Genomic DNA, 14,933 nt, shown 5'->3' with positions numbered 1-14,933 from the left:
CTTGGAGCCAGGGGGGGTCGGGCTCTGCTCCCCAGGAACAAGCGCCAGGAGCAAAGGAAACGGCCTCAAGTTGCACCAGGGGGGGTTGAGGTTGGATGTGGGAACAATTTCTTCCCCAAAGGGCTGTGGGGCATTGAACAGGCTGCCCAGGGCAGTGCTGGAGTCACCATCCCTGGAGGGCTGGACAGACGGACATGAGGTTCTCAGGACATGGGGCAGGGATGGGTGCGGAACGGTTGGACTCCATGATCTTGAGGGGCTTTTCCAACCACAACAGTTCTGTGATTCTGTGGTCACACCGAACGCTGGTGGGGGAAGGAAAACCTGTGAGCTCGCGCACCTGGTGTCCCGCACCCGGGTTAGACCAGAGCCCAGGCCGGTCCCCGTGGGGTGTCATGAGCAAACATCTCCCGTGCAGCTGGGGGCCGGGGGGCTGCCGTGTCCCGGCAGGAAAGATGATCTGTCTTCTTAAAGCACCGAAGGGCTGGGACACGGGGGCTGGGGAGGGAGCAGGGGCTGCCCTGACCGCGTGTCCCCGCAGGCCATCGAGATGGAGCTGCGGCAGATGGAGGTGCAGCAGGCCAACCGCCACGTCTCGCTCCTCACCTCCTTCATGCCCGACAGCTTCCTGCGCCACGGCGGGGACCACGACTGCGTGCTGGTGCTGCTGCTCATCCCGCGCCTCATCTGCAAGGTGGGACGGGTGCCCGGGGGAGCTGGGCCTTGTCACCAGCCTGTGGTGGTTCTGCCCCGGAGCTTTGAGCTGGGGCGGGCTCCTGAGCCGGGGCCATCTGAGCCGGGACCATCTGAGCCGGGACCATCCCCTGAGCGGGGCTGTTGGGGCCGGGAGTGTCGTTCATTCCTGTGGTGCTGGTTGGGCTGGCCAGGGCTCGGTTGGGCTGGCCAGGGCTCGGTTGGGCTGGCCGTGGCTCGGTTGGGCTGGCCAGGGCTCGGTTGGGCTGGCCGTGGCTCGGTTGGGCTGGCCAGGGCTCGGTTGGGCTGGCTGGGGCTCGGTTGGGCTGGCCGGGGCTCGGTTGGGCTGGCCGGGGCTCGGTTGGGCTGGCCGGGGCTCGGTTGGGCTGGCCGGGGCTCGGTTGGGCTGACCGGGGCTCGGTTGGGCTGGCCGGGGCTCGGTTGGGCTGGCCGGGGCTCGGTTGGGCTGGCCGGGGCTCGGTTGGGCTGGCCGGGGCTCGGTTGGGCTGGCCGGGGCTCGGCGGCCGTGCCACACGGCTCTGTGGGAAATGTCGCTTTTCTTTCTGTCCCGGCTGAATCTGGGATTTGGAGCGTTTCCTCGTTTGCGCCCTTTCGGGACTGTGTGGGGGAGAGCCCGGCCCGCGGGGTTGGGGCGCAGCGTGGAGCTCCCAGCTGTGGTGCCGCTGGGTCGAGCGCACCGGTTTGGTCGGGGCAGGGTGACCGCGGTGTCCTGGGCACCGAGGGGCCTCGCGCTCTGCTGTCCCGCTTGTTCCCCTTCTGCACCGCGGAAATCTTTCCTTGCTTTCCGGGGGCGTTTGGCTGATCTGTGCTCTGTGGGGCCGGTCCGTGCTCTGTGGGGCCGATCCGTGCTCTGTGGGGCCGGTCTGTGCTCTGTGGGGCCGGTCTGTGCTCTGTGGGGCCGGCCCGTGCTCTGTGGGGCCGATCCGTGCTCTGTGGGGCCGATCCGTGCTCTGTGGGGCCGGTCTGTGCTCTGTGGGGCCGGCCCGTGCTCTGTGGGGCCGATCCGTGCTCTGTGGGGCCGGTCTGTGCTCTGTGGGGCCGGCCCGTGCTCTGTGGGGCCGATCCGTGCTCTGTGGGGCCGGTCTGTGCTCTGTGGGGCCGGCCCGTGCTCTGTGGGGCCGGTCCGTGCTCTGTGGGGCTGATCCGTGCTCTGTGGGGCCAGCCCGTGCTCTGTGGGGCCGGCCCGTGCTCTGTGGGGCCGGCCCGTGCTCTGTGGGGCCGATCCGTGCTCTGTGGGGCCGGTCCGTGCTCTGTGGGGCCGATCCGTGCTCTGTGGGGCCGGTCTGTGCTCTGTGGGGCCGGCCCGTGCTCTGTGGGGCTGATCCGTGCTCTGTGGGGCTGATCCGTGCTCTGTGGGGCTGATCCGTGCTCTGTGGGGCCGGCCCGTGCTCTGTGGGGCTGATCCGTGCTCTGTGGGGCTGATCCGTGCTCTGTGGGGCTGATCCGTGCTCTGTGGGGCCGGCCCGTGCTCTGTGGGGCCGATCCGTGCTCTGTGGGGCCGGTCTGTGCTCTGTGGGGCCGGTCTGTGCTCTGTGGGGCCGGTCTGTGCTCTGTGGGGCCGGCCCGTGCTCTGTGGGGCCGATCCGTGCTCTGTGGGGCCGATCCGTGCTCTGTGGGGCCGATCCGTGCTCTGTGGGGCCGGTCTGTGCTCTGTGGGGCCGGCCCGTGCTCTGTGGGGCCGATCCGTGCTCTGTGGGGCCGGTCTGTGCTCTGTGGGGCCGGCCCGTGCTCTGTGGGGCCGATCCGTGCTCTGTGGGGCCGGTCCGTGCTCTGTGGGGCCGATCCGTGCTCTGTGGGGCCGGTCTGTGCTCTGTGGGGCCGGCCCGTGCTCTGTGGGGCCGGTCCGTGCTCTGTGGGGCTGATCCGTGCTCTGTGGGGCCAGCCCGTGCTCTGTGGGGCCGGCCCGTGCTCTGTGGGGCCGGCCCGTGCTCTGTGGGGCCGATCCGTGCTCTGTGGGGCCGGTCCGTGCTCTGTGGGGCCGATCCGTGCTCTGTGGGGCCGGTCTGTGCTCTGTGGGGCCGGCCCGTGCTCTGTGGGGCTGATCCGTGCTCTGTGGGGCTGATCCGTGCTCTGTGGGGCCGGCCCGTGCTCTGTGGGGCTGATCCGTGCTCTGTGGGGCTGATCCGTGCTCTGTGGGGCCGGCCCGTGCTCTGTGGGGCCGATCCGTGCTCTGTAGGGCAGACGGGACCTCGCGCGGGCAGACTCTGAGGTTTTCCCCGTTCCCGACAGGCCGAGCTGATCAGCAAGCAGGCTCAGGAGAAGTTCGAGCTGAGCGAGAGCTGTGCGGGGCGCAGTGGGCTGCGCGGCGCCGCCGGGGAGCAGCTCAGCTTCGCCGCGGGGCTGGTGTATTCGCTGAGCCTCCTGCAGGCCACCCTGCACAAATATGAGCAGTGAGTACCCGACCTTCCCTCGCCCTCGTCCCGCGCTGCAGCTCCGGCAGCCGGGAGCTCTGCAGCCCGGTCCCACCGCAGCGGCAGGTTCCGGCAGCTGGGCTGGAGGAAAGCCGAGGGATCCCAGTTGTTGCCGCGTGAGGGGGGTGTTCACTGCCATTTCAGTCCTCCCCTCTGTTCCTCCCAAGAGCTGGGAGGGAAGAGATCCGATCCTCCTGCACGTGCTGCTCGTCCTCCAGCTGGGACCGTGTCCCAAGGCCACGGCAGCCTCCGCCTGTTCGTTTTCCATCTCTGCTGCCAGGAGATGCTGTACATATTGCATTGAGCTGGCTCAGGCGCCAGTTCTCGCGAGCCGGCTCTCCCCGCACCCCGCGTCCCTTCCCGGGTGCCCGTGTGGGTGTCCCTGTGTCAGCCCAGCGCGTGGTTTGTGTGAGCCCGTCGCTGGCAGCGCACGGCAGCACCGCGGAGCCACGTCTTCCCTGCAAATGCCAGCAGCCGCCAAATGCTCGTGCCCGGGGGCTTCTCGCCCTGAGGCTTGCTGGGCTCTGTTCCCCGGGACATGGCTCAGTGTGACCAGAGCTCAGAGATCCCTTTGCCCCTGGGGACATGGCTCGGTGTGACCAGAGCTCAGAGATCCCTTTGCCCCTGGGGACATGGCTCAGTGTGACCAGAGCTCAGAGATCCCTTTGCCCCTGGGGACATGGCTCGGTGTGACCAGAGCTCAGGGATCCCTTTGCCCCTGGGGACATGGCTCAGTGTGACCAGAGCTCAGAGATCCCTTTGCCCCTGGGGACATGGCTCGGTGTGACCAGAGCTCAGGGATCCCTTTGCCGCTGGGGACATGGCTCGGTGTGACCAGAGCTCAGGGATCCTTTGCCCCTGGGGACATGGCTCAGTGTGACCAGAGCTCAGAGATCCCTTTGCCCCTGGGGACATGGCTCGGTGTGACCAGAGCTCAGGGATCCCTTTGCCGCTGGGGACATGGCTCGGTGTGACCAGAGCTCAGGGATCCCTTTGCCGCTGGGGACATGGCTCGGTGTGACCAGAGCTCAGGGATCCCTTTGCCCCTGGGGACATGGCTCGGTGTGACCAGAGCTCAGAGATCCCTTTGCCCCTGGGGACATGGCTCAGTGTGACCAGAGCTCAGAGATCCCTTTGCCCCTGGGGACATGGCTCGGTGTGACCAGAGCTCAGAGATCCCTTTGCCGCTGGGGACATGGCTCAGTGTGACCAGAGCTCAGGGATCCTTTGCCCCTGGGGACGTGGCTCGGTGTGACCAGAGCTCAGGGATCCTTTGCCCCTGGGGACATGGCTCGGTGTGACCAGAGCTCAGGGATCCCTTTGCCGCTGGGGACATGGCTCAGTGTGACCAGAGCTCAGGGATCCTTTGCCCCTGGAGACGTGGCTCAGTGCTCCCTGGAGCAGGGGTCTGTCCCAGCCCCGCCAACCACGTTCCCTCCCCAGGGCCCTGAACAAGTGCAGCGTGGAGGTTTACAAGAAGGTGGGGATGCTGTACCCCGAGATGAGCGTCCACGAGCGCTCGCTGGACTTCCTGATCGAGCTGCTGCACAAGGACCAGCTGGACGAGACAGTCAACGTGGAGCCGCTCACCAAAGCCATCAAGTACTACCAGGTGGGTCTAGGGGACACGAGGAAGGAATTGCTGCCCCTGAGGGCGGTGAGAGCCTGGGCAGGTTCCCAGAGAGGTGGTGGATGAACCATCCCTGAGACATCCCAGGCCAGGCTGGACGGGGCTCTGAGCACCCTGAGCTGGTGCAGATGTCCCTGTCATGGCAGGGGGGCACTGGGGGGTGAGAAGGTCCCAAACATTCTGTGATTCTATAATATTCTATGGGGGGCTGAGGGGACAGTGTCTGTGACCGCGGGGTGGGGATGGGGACAGCCTGGCTGGCAGGGCCACGGCTGGAAATCCTGCCCTGGGACACCGTGTTCACAGCTGGTTGGCAGCACGTTCCCTGCATGTTTTCACCTCTGGAACCCGCAGGACCCGCTGTGCCGCTGTCCCCCGCGGCTGTGTGCCGCTGTCCCCCGCGGCTGTGTGCCGGTGTCCCCCGCGGCTGTGTGCCGGTGTTCCCTGCGGCTGTGTGCCGCTGTCCCCCGCGGCTCCGTGCCGGCGTCCCCCGCGGCTGTGTGCCAGTGCCTGCCCCCGGGGGATGCAGTGTGCCATTCCCCCTCCACGTCTGTGCAGCTCTGTGCTGCGCCCGGGGCTGCAGACCCGTTGGCTTCAGGACCAGCAGCTCCTTTGCAGGGCTGAACATTCAGAGGCTCTCAGGCGGGGTCACTTCCAGTTAACAGTGAGGCCGAGCCCTCGGTGTTTGGGGTCTTTGTTGTGCATTTCCTCATTGGGTGTGAGGGTGCTGATCTCTGCTCTCTCCACAGCACCTGTACAGCATCCACCTGGCTGACCAGGCGGAGGACTGCACCATGCAGCTGGCCGACCACATCAAGGTGAAGGGGGAAATAACCCCACTCTTTCCTTGCTGCCTGTTGTCTGCCTTTGCCCTTCCTGTCCCCCACCCCGAGATCGCTTTGCGAGGGCGGCACCAGCGTCCTGTGCCCCACGGAGTAAGCCAAAACTGGGCTGAACGTGCGTTGTCCTGCTCCAGTACCGCTGGAGCCGTGTCGGGGTGGTGCGCGGAGGGGCTGTCCCAGAGCGGCCCAGACCGCAGCCCCGTTTCCCAGAGCCGCTGTCGCGCTCGCCTGACCATGCCTGTGTTTGCTCTGCAGTTCACCCAGAGCGCCCTGGACTGCATGGGGGTGGAGGTGAGCCGCCTGCGCGCCTTCCTGCAGGTACGTGGGGCTGTGTGGGGCTCCGTGGGGCTGGGCAGGGCTCCGTGGGGCCCCGTGGGGCTCCCTGTGACCCCTGGCAGCGGTTCTGAGCTCCGCTGTCTGCGCCCAGGCCGGGCAGGAGGCGTCCGACCTGCCGCTGCTGCTGAAGGACCTGGACACGTCCTGCAGCGACATCCGCCAGTTCTGCAAGAAGATCCGGCGCCGCATGCCCGGGACGGACGCGCCGGGGATCCCCGCGGCGCTGGGCTTCGGGCAGCAGGTGAACGGGGTGCTGTGTCTCTGGGTGGGATGGAGACAGGGACCGGTAACCTGCTTTTCTCCAGCCCTCAGTTTCTTTCTGTCTTTCTGCTGCTTCTGGTGCTGCCACAGGACCAGTTGAAGTCAGAGCAGGGCAGGCGAGTGGTGCAGCTGGGAGGCTGTATGTGTGTCTGCCTGTCCCAAACACCCTGTTTCTGCTGGACCTGGGGGTGCTGGTGCCAGCGGCTGACCATGAGCCAGCGTGTGCCCCGGTGGCCAAGGGGCCACCAGCATCCTGGCTGGTACCAGCACTGGTGTGGCCAGCAGGCCCAGGGCAGCGACCGTCCCTGTGCTGGGACCTGGAGGGGACAAACCGCCAATCCTGGGGCAGTTTTGGGCCCTCGTGCCAAGAAAGGGCTTGAGGTGCTGGAGCGAGTGAGAGAAGGGACTGGAGCTGGTGAGGGGCTGGAGCACAAGTGTGATGGAGCGGCTGAGGGACCTGGGGGTTCAGCTGGAGAACAGAAGCTGAGGGGAGATCTTCTGATCTCTGAACTGCCTGAAAGGAGCTTGGAGCCAGGGGGGTCGGGCTCTGCTCCCCAGGAACAAGCGCCAGGAGCAGAGGAAACGGCCTCAAGTTGCCCAGGGGAGGCTGAGGTTGGATGTGGGAACAATTTCTTCCCCAAAGGGCTGTGGGGCATTGAACAGGCTGCCCAGGCCAGTGCTGGAGTCACTATCCCTGGAGGGCTGGACAGACGGACACGAGGTTCTCAGGACACGGGGCAGTGCCGGGGTGGGGTGTGGTTGGACTCCATGATCTTGAGGGCCTTTCCAAGCAAAGCGGTGCTGCCGTGCAGGTGTCGGACACGCTGCTGGAGTGCCGCAAGCACCTGACGTGGGTGGTGGCCGTGCTGCAGGAGGTGGCGGCTGCCGGGGCGCAGCTGATCGCTCCGCTGGCCGAGAACGAGGGGCTGCAGGCGCTGAAGCTGGAGGACCTGGCGTTCAAAGCCAGCGAGCAGGTGGGACACCCCGACTCAGCGCTGCGGGGTGAGCCGGGACCGGCCCTGGGCGGCTGCGGTGGCGGAGCTGGGAACAGGCAGGGCACACAGAGCGCGGGGGCTTCGTGCGCCCCTGCTCTGCACTGTGCTCCCGCAGCTGCCCTTGCGCTGCAAGGCCCCGTTGTGGGGGCGTGGAGGGGGCTGTGACGGTGGCTGAGCCCAGCCCAGGGCCACCTGCCACCCTCCCCATGTCCTTTGCAGATCTACGGCACCGCAGGCATCAACCCCTACGAGTGCCTGCGCCAGTCCTGCAGCATCCTCATCGCCACCATGAACAAGATGGCCACGGCCATGCAGGAGGGCGAGTACGACGCGGACAGGCCGCAGAGCAAGGTGGGGCAGAGCTGGAGCATCCCGGTCCCCCCGTGACCCGCTGTGGTCCCGCTGCCACCCCTGGGAGGGGACTGTCCTTGGGGCGTGACAGGGACAGAGAGCCGGGGACTCGGGGACTGTCCTTGGGGCACGACAGGGACAGAGAGCCGGGGACTCGGGGACTGTCCTTGGGGCACGACAGGGACAGAGAGCCGGGGACTCGGGGACTGTCCTTGGGGCGTGATGGGGACAGAGAGCCGGGGACTCGGGTACTGTCCTTGGGGCGTGATGGGGACAGAGAGCCGGGGACTTGGGGACTGTCCTTGGGGTGTGACAGGGACAGAGAGCTGGAGACTCGGGTACTGTCCTCGGGGCGTGACGGGGACAGAGAGCCGGGGACTCGGGGAATGTCCTTGTGGTGTCATGGGGACAGGGAGCCGGGGACTCGGGGACCGAGAGTGGTTCCCCTGTCGCCACACGCTCCCGTCTGCAGTCACGTGGATTCTCCGTCAAACACTGATTCCGCGGTGCTCCCGGTTCCGTTGCAGCCCACGCCCCCGGCCGAGCTGCGGGCCGCGGCCCTTCGGGCAGAGATCACGGACGCCGAGGGGCTGGGGCTGAAGCTGGAGGACAGGGAGACGGTCATCAAGGAGCTGAAGAAGTCCCTCAAGATCAAGGTGAGCAGCTCCCCGGCCGCTCTCTGCCGTGCTGCCGGGCCATGCAGCCGCCGTGGTGACACCATGCGCTGGGTGACACCGTCCTCTGGGTCACACCATGCTCTGGGTGACACCATGCTCTGGGTGACACGGTGCTCTGGCTGACACGGTGCTCTGGCTGACACTGTGCTCTGGGTCACACCGTGCTCTGGCTGACACCATGCTCTGGGTCACACCGTGCTCTGGGTCACACCGTGCTCTGGGTCACACCGTGCTCTGGGTGACACCATGCTCTGGGTCACACCATGCGCTGGGTCACACCATGCTCTGGGTGACACCGTGCTCTGGGTCACACCATGCTCTGGGTCACACTGTGCTCTGGGTCACACCATGCTCTGGGTGACACCGTGCTCTGGGTGACACCATGCTCTGGGTCACACTGTGCTCTGGGTCACACCATGCTCTGGGTGACACCGTGCTCTGGGTGACACCATGCTCTGGGTGACACCATGCGCTGGCTAACACCATGGTCTGGGTCACACCATGCTCTGGGTGACACCGTGCTCTGGGTGACACCATGCTCTGGGTGACACCATGCGCTGGCTGACACCATGGTCTGGGTCACACCATGGTCTGGGTCACACCATGGTCTGGGTCACACCGTGCTCTGGGTCACACCATGCTCTGGGTGACACCATGCGCTGGCTGACACCGTGCTCTGGGTCACACCATGCTCTGGGTGACACCATGCGCTGGCTGACACCGTGCTCTGGGTCACACCATGCTCTGGGTCACACCATGCTCTGGGTCACACCATGTGCTGGGTCACACCATGCCTGGCTGACACATTTGCCACCTGTGGGGCTGACGTGTCCCAGCCAGATCATGGAAATGTTCTTCCTGTTGTCAGGGAGGTGCCGTCCGCCTGCGCCTCCCTGTCCCCGCTGTCCCAGCCCGTCCCCACCGTGTTCTGGTGCAGGGCGCACTGGTGCTGGGTGCGTGTGGTCCCAGCAGCTCAGGGGAGCTGGGGTTTGGGGTGGGAGCGTTTCTGGGTGCCCCCGCGCTCTGATTTCCCCTCTCGCAGGGCGAGGAGCTCAGCGAGGCCAACGTGCGGCTCAGCCTGCTGGAGAAGAAGCTGGACAGCGCGTCCAAGGACGCCGATGACCGCGTGGAGAAGATACAGACGAAGCTGGACGAGACCCAGACGCTGCTCAAAAAGAAGGAGAAGTACGTGCAAGCCGGGGGGCTGTCAGTGTTGTCCCAAAACCGGGGTTCTGTACCCACTGGGCGTACAAATGAGCCAAGGTCAGCACAGAGGGGCGATATTGTTTGTTAGAGAGTTGCAGAGCCTGGGTGCTGAACAAAGCCAGCGAAAAATGAACAGCCCTTGTGTACAAAATCTCATTACATTCACACCTGAGGAGCCAATTGCTTACACATTTGCACATGGGTTACGTGTTCACTTTAGTGTATAATGAGCAACGTTCAGCTGAAGGACACCTCATCCAATAGTCTCGAGATGAGCGTTAAAGCCACTCGACTAATTGTGCGGGTTCAAAATGTCCAAAGCTGCAAGGGCAGGAGTGTCTGTAGTTCATGATAAGGCGATTTGCAAGCCGCTCTTCTCTTTGTTATATGAGCAGACGGACCTGAACCCGGAAGGTTTGACAAGTGTGCAGACAGCAGGTGCAGACAGGATTCATTCTTTCCGGTGCTGGCGGTGGGGGTGCTGCGGGGCCGTGTCCCTGCTGCCCCGTGACTCGTGTGCCCTCGCAGGGAGTTCGAGGAGACCATGGACGCGCTGCAGGCCGACATCGACCAGCTGGAGTCCGAGAAGGTGGAGCTGAAGCAGCGCTTGAACAACCAGTCCAAGCGGACCATCGAGGGCCTACGCGGAGCCCCCGCCTCGGGGGTGGCCTCCATCGTGTCCGGCATCGCCGGAGGTGCGGCACCGGCTGCGCCGGGGGCTTTGCAGCTGGGAGGGACGTGGGGACGCGGCGGGGACACAGAGCCCAGGGCTGCGCGGGGGCTGCCCTGCGTGTGACACCACCCAGGGGCCGCGGCAGGAGCAAACGTGTCCCCGTCCCGCTGCCCTCCCTGCAGGCAGCAGAGCCCCTGCGGTGGTGACGGGGGCCCGGACAGGTGGCGTTTGGGCTGTAGCGGTGACTGGGGAGCTCCCCAGGCCGCCCCGCACGGGCTGCTCTGAGAAGTCCCAGTTCTGGTGTCCCCCGGGTGGTCCGGGCCCCGCAGCCGCGGGTGCTGGTGGTGGCGGGTGCTGCGGGGCGGGGTGTTCGCACCCTCCTTGTCGCTCGCTTTGGGGGACACGTCCCACAAGAAATGTCTGGGACAAGTTTGGTGGCAGAGCCGAGCGTGGGGCACTGGCAACGCACTGGCAGCTTTGTCACAGCGCTGGCCGTGGCACAGCAGGAGCGCGGGTGTCCCTTAGGGCTGTCCCCGGGGCGGTGGGGCAGCCTGGCCCCGGCGTGGCCATGATCCGATGGGTCCAGGTCCCCATGCCGGTTTGGTGACACCTGCACGCAGCAGCTCCCGGCCCTTGTGGAGCTGCAGCCTGTCCCCACGTCACTGCGGCCACCAGCGCTGGCTCTGGGGGCGCTGGCAGCGCCGTGTCTGTCCCCAATAGCGCGTGCAGCCGCTGAGCACCGCACCAGCACCAGCTCCCTGCCCCGGAGCGGGGGACACGGGTGCTGAGGGGGACCCCAGCTCTGGGGGTGCCGGGCAGGGGACAGGCTGGGGGCTGCGGGGGTGTCCCCAGACCCGCAGGGAGAGGCGGCTGCTGCGGCCGGGGCTCCCCGGACCCCCCGGATGCCCCTGGATCCTGCAGCAGCAGCACGGGGGGTCCCATGGCCCCCGTGGGGTGGCCGATCACCGCTCTGGCGCCAGGGGACAGGGGTGGCTGAGGACCCAGCCGTGGTGACCAGGGCTCCCGTGGCCACGGCTCCCCCCACGCTCCATCCTCGGCTTTAATTCTGCTTCTTCTTGTCTCTCCGCCCCCCGCGCTGCAGAGGACCAGCAGAGAGGTAGGAGCCGCGCAGCCGCCGCCGCTGCTGCATGTGGGGCTTGGAGTCCCAGCCGCTCGTCCGGGGGGAGCGGGTCCGGCCTGGGGCAGCGGGGCAGCCCGTGGCTGGGGCACCGGGGACGGGGTGACAGTGCGGAGCGGGGCCGTGTCCCCGGGGCGCCCAGGGCCCCACACAGCCCGTGTCCTCGTGCCCGGCGCGGGGGGCGGCGGCTCCGTGGGTGCTGGGCGCGCGCTGCAGCGCGGGTCCCGTGGCGGGGCTGTCCCCGCGGCCGCGCCGCAGCCGTCCTGTCGGTCTGTGCGCAGGTGTGAGCGCTGGCCCGGTGGCAGGAGGCGGCTCGGGGCCCGTGCAGGTGAAGGACTCGCCCCTGCTCCTGCAGCAGATCGACGCCCTGCAGCTCTCTGTCAAGCACCTGCAGAGCGAGAACAACCGGCTCAAGGTGAGGGGCTGGGAGGGGCGCTGGGGCAGCACAGCTGGGGCAGCACAGCTGGGGCAGCACAGCTGGGCTCCGCCTCACGGACGGGTGCGGGGCAGACACACAGATACCGAGAGAAAGACACAGAGAGAGATACAGAGGTACAGGGATACACAGATAGAGAGATACATGGAGATATAGAGATATACAGATATAGAGAGATGCAGGTATAGGGATATATAGATATAGAGATACAGAGAGATGCAAGAGATATAGAGACATAACGATATACAGATAATAGAGATAGATACACTGATATAAAGGTACAGAGAGATGTGAGAGCTGTAGAGATATAAGACACAGATGTAGAGATACAGAGATATACAAATAGATACACAGACAAAAAGATACAGAGAGATGTGAGACCTATAGAGATATAACAAGATACAGATACAGAGATTAGAGGCATCTAGAGATCTGCAGATACAAAGGTATGCTGATAGACACAGAGATCTGGAGCTGCGGGCGATGGCCGGAGCCGGGGCTCAGGCGGGTCGTGCCCTGCGTGGCTGAGCCGGGGGTGCTGGCTGGAGCCTGGCTCTGCCGCGGGGCTGTGGTGAGCGCGGCGCTGCCACCAGCACCAGCTGCTCGGGGACGGGGCTTGGGCTCCAGGGCAGGGACTCGGGCTCCATGGGAAGGGGCTTGGGCTCCATGGGAAGGGGCTCGGGCTCCAGGGCAGGGGCTCGGGCTCCAGGGCAGGGACTCGGGCTCCATGGGAAGGGGCTTGGGCTCCATGGGAAGGGGCTCGGGCTCCAGGGCAGGGGCTTGGGCTCTATGGCAGGGGCTTGGGCTCCATGGGAAGGGGCTCGGGCTCTATGGCAGGGGCTTGGGCTCTATGGCAGGGGCTTGGGCTCCATGGGAAGGGGCTCGGGCTCTATGGCAGGGGCTCAGGCTCCAGGGCAGGGGCTTGGGCTCTATGGCAGGGGCTTGGGCTCCATGGGAAGGGGTTCGGGCTCCATGGGAAGGGGCTCGGGCTCTATGGCAGGGGCTTGGGCTCTATGGCAGGGGCTCGGGCTCCAGGGCAGGAGCTCGGGCTCCATGGGAAGGGGCTCGGGCTCTATGGCAGGGGCTCGGGCTCCAGGGCAGGAGCTCGGGCTCCATGGGAAGGGGCTCGGGCTCCAGGGCAGGAGCTCGGGCTCCAGGGCAGGAGCTCGGGCTCCATGGGAAGGGGCTCGGGCTCCAGGGCAGGAGCTCGGGCTCCAGGGCAGGGGCTCGGGCTCCAGGGCAGGGCTGGCTCTGGGTCCCAGCGCGGGGGCGATGGCAGCAGAGCCGGGGGGTCACTGCCCAGCCTCGGTCCCTCCATCAGACCAGGGACCCCAGACACACCAGTGCAGCCTGATGAGGGTGTTTATTGATGAACACCCTGGGTAAATGGGCAGAGCAGCAAATAATGTCATTAACTGAGTAACGCGCTGCTAGTCATAATTTTCAGATATATAATTATGCATATCATTATGCACAGCTGTGAGGCTGCTAATGACCGCTCTTAAATCTAATGAGTCACGTGAGCGGCCACTACTGGGTTATGGTTCTGCAATATGGACCTGCCGGCCCGTTTCCCCGGTTCTGTCACTGGCTCAGCTGTTTCTCCAGGGATGTCCCCATGTCCTGCTGCCTGGGGACGTGGCTGCGTGTGCGGGCACCCGCGATCCTGCCCGTGGAACACGCGCCCTGCGGGGCTCTGGGCTGCGGTTGTAGAGCCCGTTTTCTCCTTTGAGCTGGTTTTGGTGCCGCCGCACCGCGCTTTCCCCGCTCACCCTGTCCCCGCAGGGCGCGCAGATGAAGCTGGCGCTGGCCAGCCTGGCGCCGCTGCAGGTGCCGCGGGTCGCGGTGCCCAAGGCCCGGCAGGCCGAGGCGCTGGCCACGCACGCGCTGTACCGCCGGAGCAGCCAGCTCCTCGAGACCCTCTACCAGATGAGCGCCAACGCCAAGGTCGTCAACATGAAGCAGAACAAGTCGGGTAGGTCCTACACAGACACACAGGCCGCCCGGGCGGGACCGGCACCCCCTTCCCATGCAGCCGCTGTCCAGAGCGGGGTTTGAGCTGGGCAGAGCTCCGGCGCCGCTCAGGGCTGCCCGCACGAGGGCCGTGCTGGTGCCGGTGATGCCGGGAGGCTCAGGCTGACTGGGGTGAGCATCTTGGTGGCACGAGTTAGTGCCGGAGTTGGGTTATGGGTGATCTTAGGGGTCTCTTCCAACCACAATGATTCTGTGAGCTGACGATTCTGTGCGGCAGGGACCAGGCTCGTGTCCCCGTCCCCGGCCGGGCCCTCTGCCTGGGGACAGCGTGGCAGCGGCTCAGCCTCTCCCCCGTGGTGCTCTGGCTGGGCAGGCGGCCTCTCGCCCCCCAGAACCTCCCCTGGTGCCAACCTGAGCCGTGCTCTGCGCACGCCGAGTCCCGAGCGACACCTTCCTCCTCCTCCGTGCTGCGAGCCCCCCGCTCGCCGCCACAAGCCGGCAGGCGCTGCCTCGCGCCGCGGTGCCGGTCTGCCCGGCCGTGGGGCTCGCCGTCCATCGGCCCCGGTGCCCGCGGTGCCGGGATTCGTGGCGGAGGGCAGCTTGTCGGTGTCGCAGCCCCGCGGCGCCTGAGCCTCTCCCCTCTCGCCTCCCGCAGCTCGGAGCTCGTCGGCGCGGCTGCTGGAGCAGACGGCGCGGCTCTGGTCCCTCAAAACCGCCATCGACGCGCTGCGGGTAAGGGCAGCTCCGCCTGGGGGCGGCTCTCGGCTGCACTGGGGGCTGGGTGGGGGTCCCATGGCACCCTGGGCACGGCCCCCTGTCCCCCAGGCCCTCGGAGGGTGTTGATGGGCACATCTCACCGTGAGCACCGTAGCTGGTGCTGCTGTCACCTTGGTGCCAGCCCGCGGGGCGCTGCCCCCTCCTCTTCCAAAACAACGGGTTTGACCCCTCGGCCGTGTCCCCGGGGACATGGGCAGCGAGCGAGGGGCTCTGCGGGCCCAGAGGTGACCTCGCGGTGCTTGTGCCCCCAGGATGACACCATGAGGGAGATGGTTCAGCAGCAGCTGGGTGCCAGCGTCCCCACCAACTTCGGCACCTTCCCCTCCTCCTCCTTCCTGAAGGTGAGGCCCTTGGCCGGGGGGTGCGGGGCCCTGGGGGGTGCGGGGCCCTGGGGCGGTGGCCAAAGGCCGGGGGGGCAGAAGCCTCCATGCTCTGTCCCATTTGGACTCGCATGATGCTTGTGAGCCCAGGACACGTGGCAGCCATCCTGTCCTGTCTTGTCCCGCGGGGTC

At 66.4% G+C, this 14,933-nt stretch overlaps 1 protein-coding gene across 6 annotated transcripts in view; it reads left to right on the top strand.

The window, feature by feature from the left end:
• DCTN1 (dynactin subunit 1) overlaps positions 1 to 14,933 on the top strand; it is a 68,148-nt gene that overhangs the window by 52,716 nt on the left and 499 nt on the right. For 4 of the 6 annotated variants that reach the window (XM_080344145.1, XM_080344143.1, XM_080344144.1 and 1 more), the window contains 15 exons: positions 542 to 694; positions 2,944 to 3,104; positions 4,569 to 4,737; positions 5,505 to 5,573; positions 5,853 to 5,915; positions 6,025 to 6,174; positions 7,007 to 7,168; positions 7,409 to 7,540; positions 8,068 to 8,196; positions 9,260 to 9,402; positions 9,952 to 10,118; positions 11,516 to 11,649; positions 13,456 to 13,645; positions 14,300 to 14,376; positions 14,673 to 14,762. In XM_080344145.1, the coding sequence (XP_080200271.1) occupies positions 542 to 694; positions 2,944 to 3,104; positions 4,569 to 4,737; positions 5,505 to 5,573; positions 5,853 to 5,915; positions 6,025 to 6,174; positions 7,007 to 7,168; positions 7,409 to 7,540; positions 8,068 to 8,196; positions 9,260 to 9,402; positions 9,952 to 10,118; positions 11,516 to 11,649; positions 13,456 to 13,645; positions 14,300 to 14,376; positions 14,673 to 14,762 (1,989 nt within the window). The remainder of the gene's footprint in view (positions 1 to 541; positions 695 to 2,943; positions 3,105 to 4,568; positions 4,738 to 5,504; positions 5,574 to 5,852; positions 5,916 to 6,024; positions 6,175 to 7,006; positions 7,169 to 7,408; positions 7,541 to 8,067; positions 8,197 to 9,259; positions 9,403 to 9,951; positions 10,119 to 11,515; positions 11,650 to 13,455; positions 13,646 to 14,299; positions 14,377 to 14,672; positions 14,763 to 14,933) is intronic. The other 2 variants (XM_080344146.1, XM_080344147.1) reach the window with 2 other exon arrangements.

This window comes from Nesoenas mayeri (genome assembly GCF_963082525.1).
Source record: "Nesoenas mayeri genome assembly, chromosome: 4".
NCBI classification, from domain to species: domain Eukaryota; kingdom Metazoa; phylum Chordata; class Aves; order Columbiformes; family Columbidae; genus Nesoenas; species Nesoenas mayeri.
Note: the sequence above shows the minus strand (reverse complement) of the source record. Positions and strands in the feature narration are given on the sequence as shown.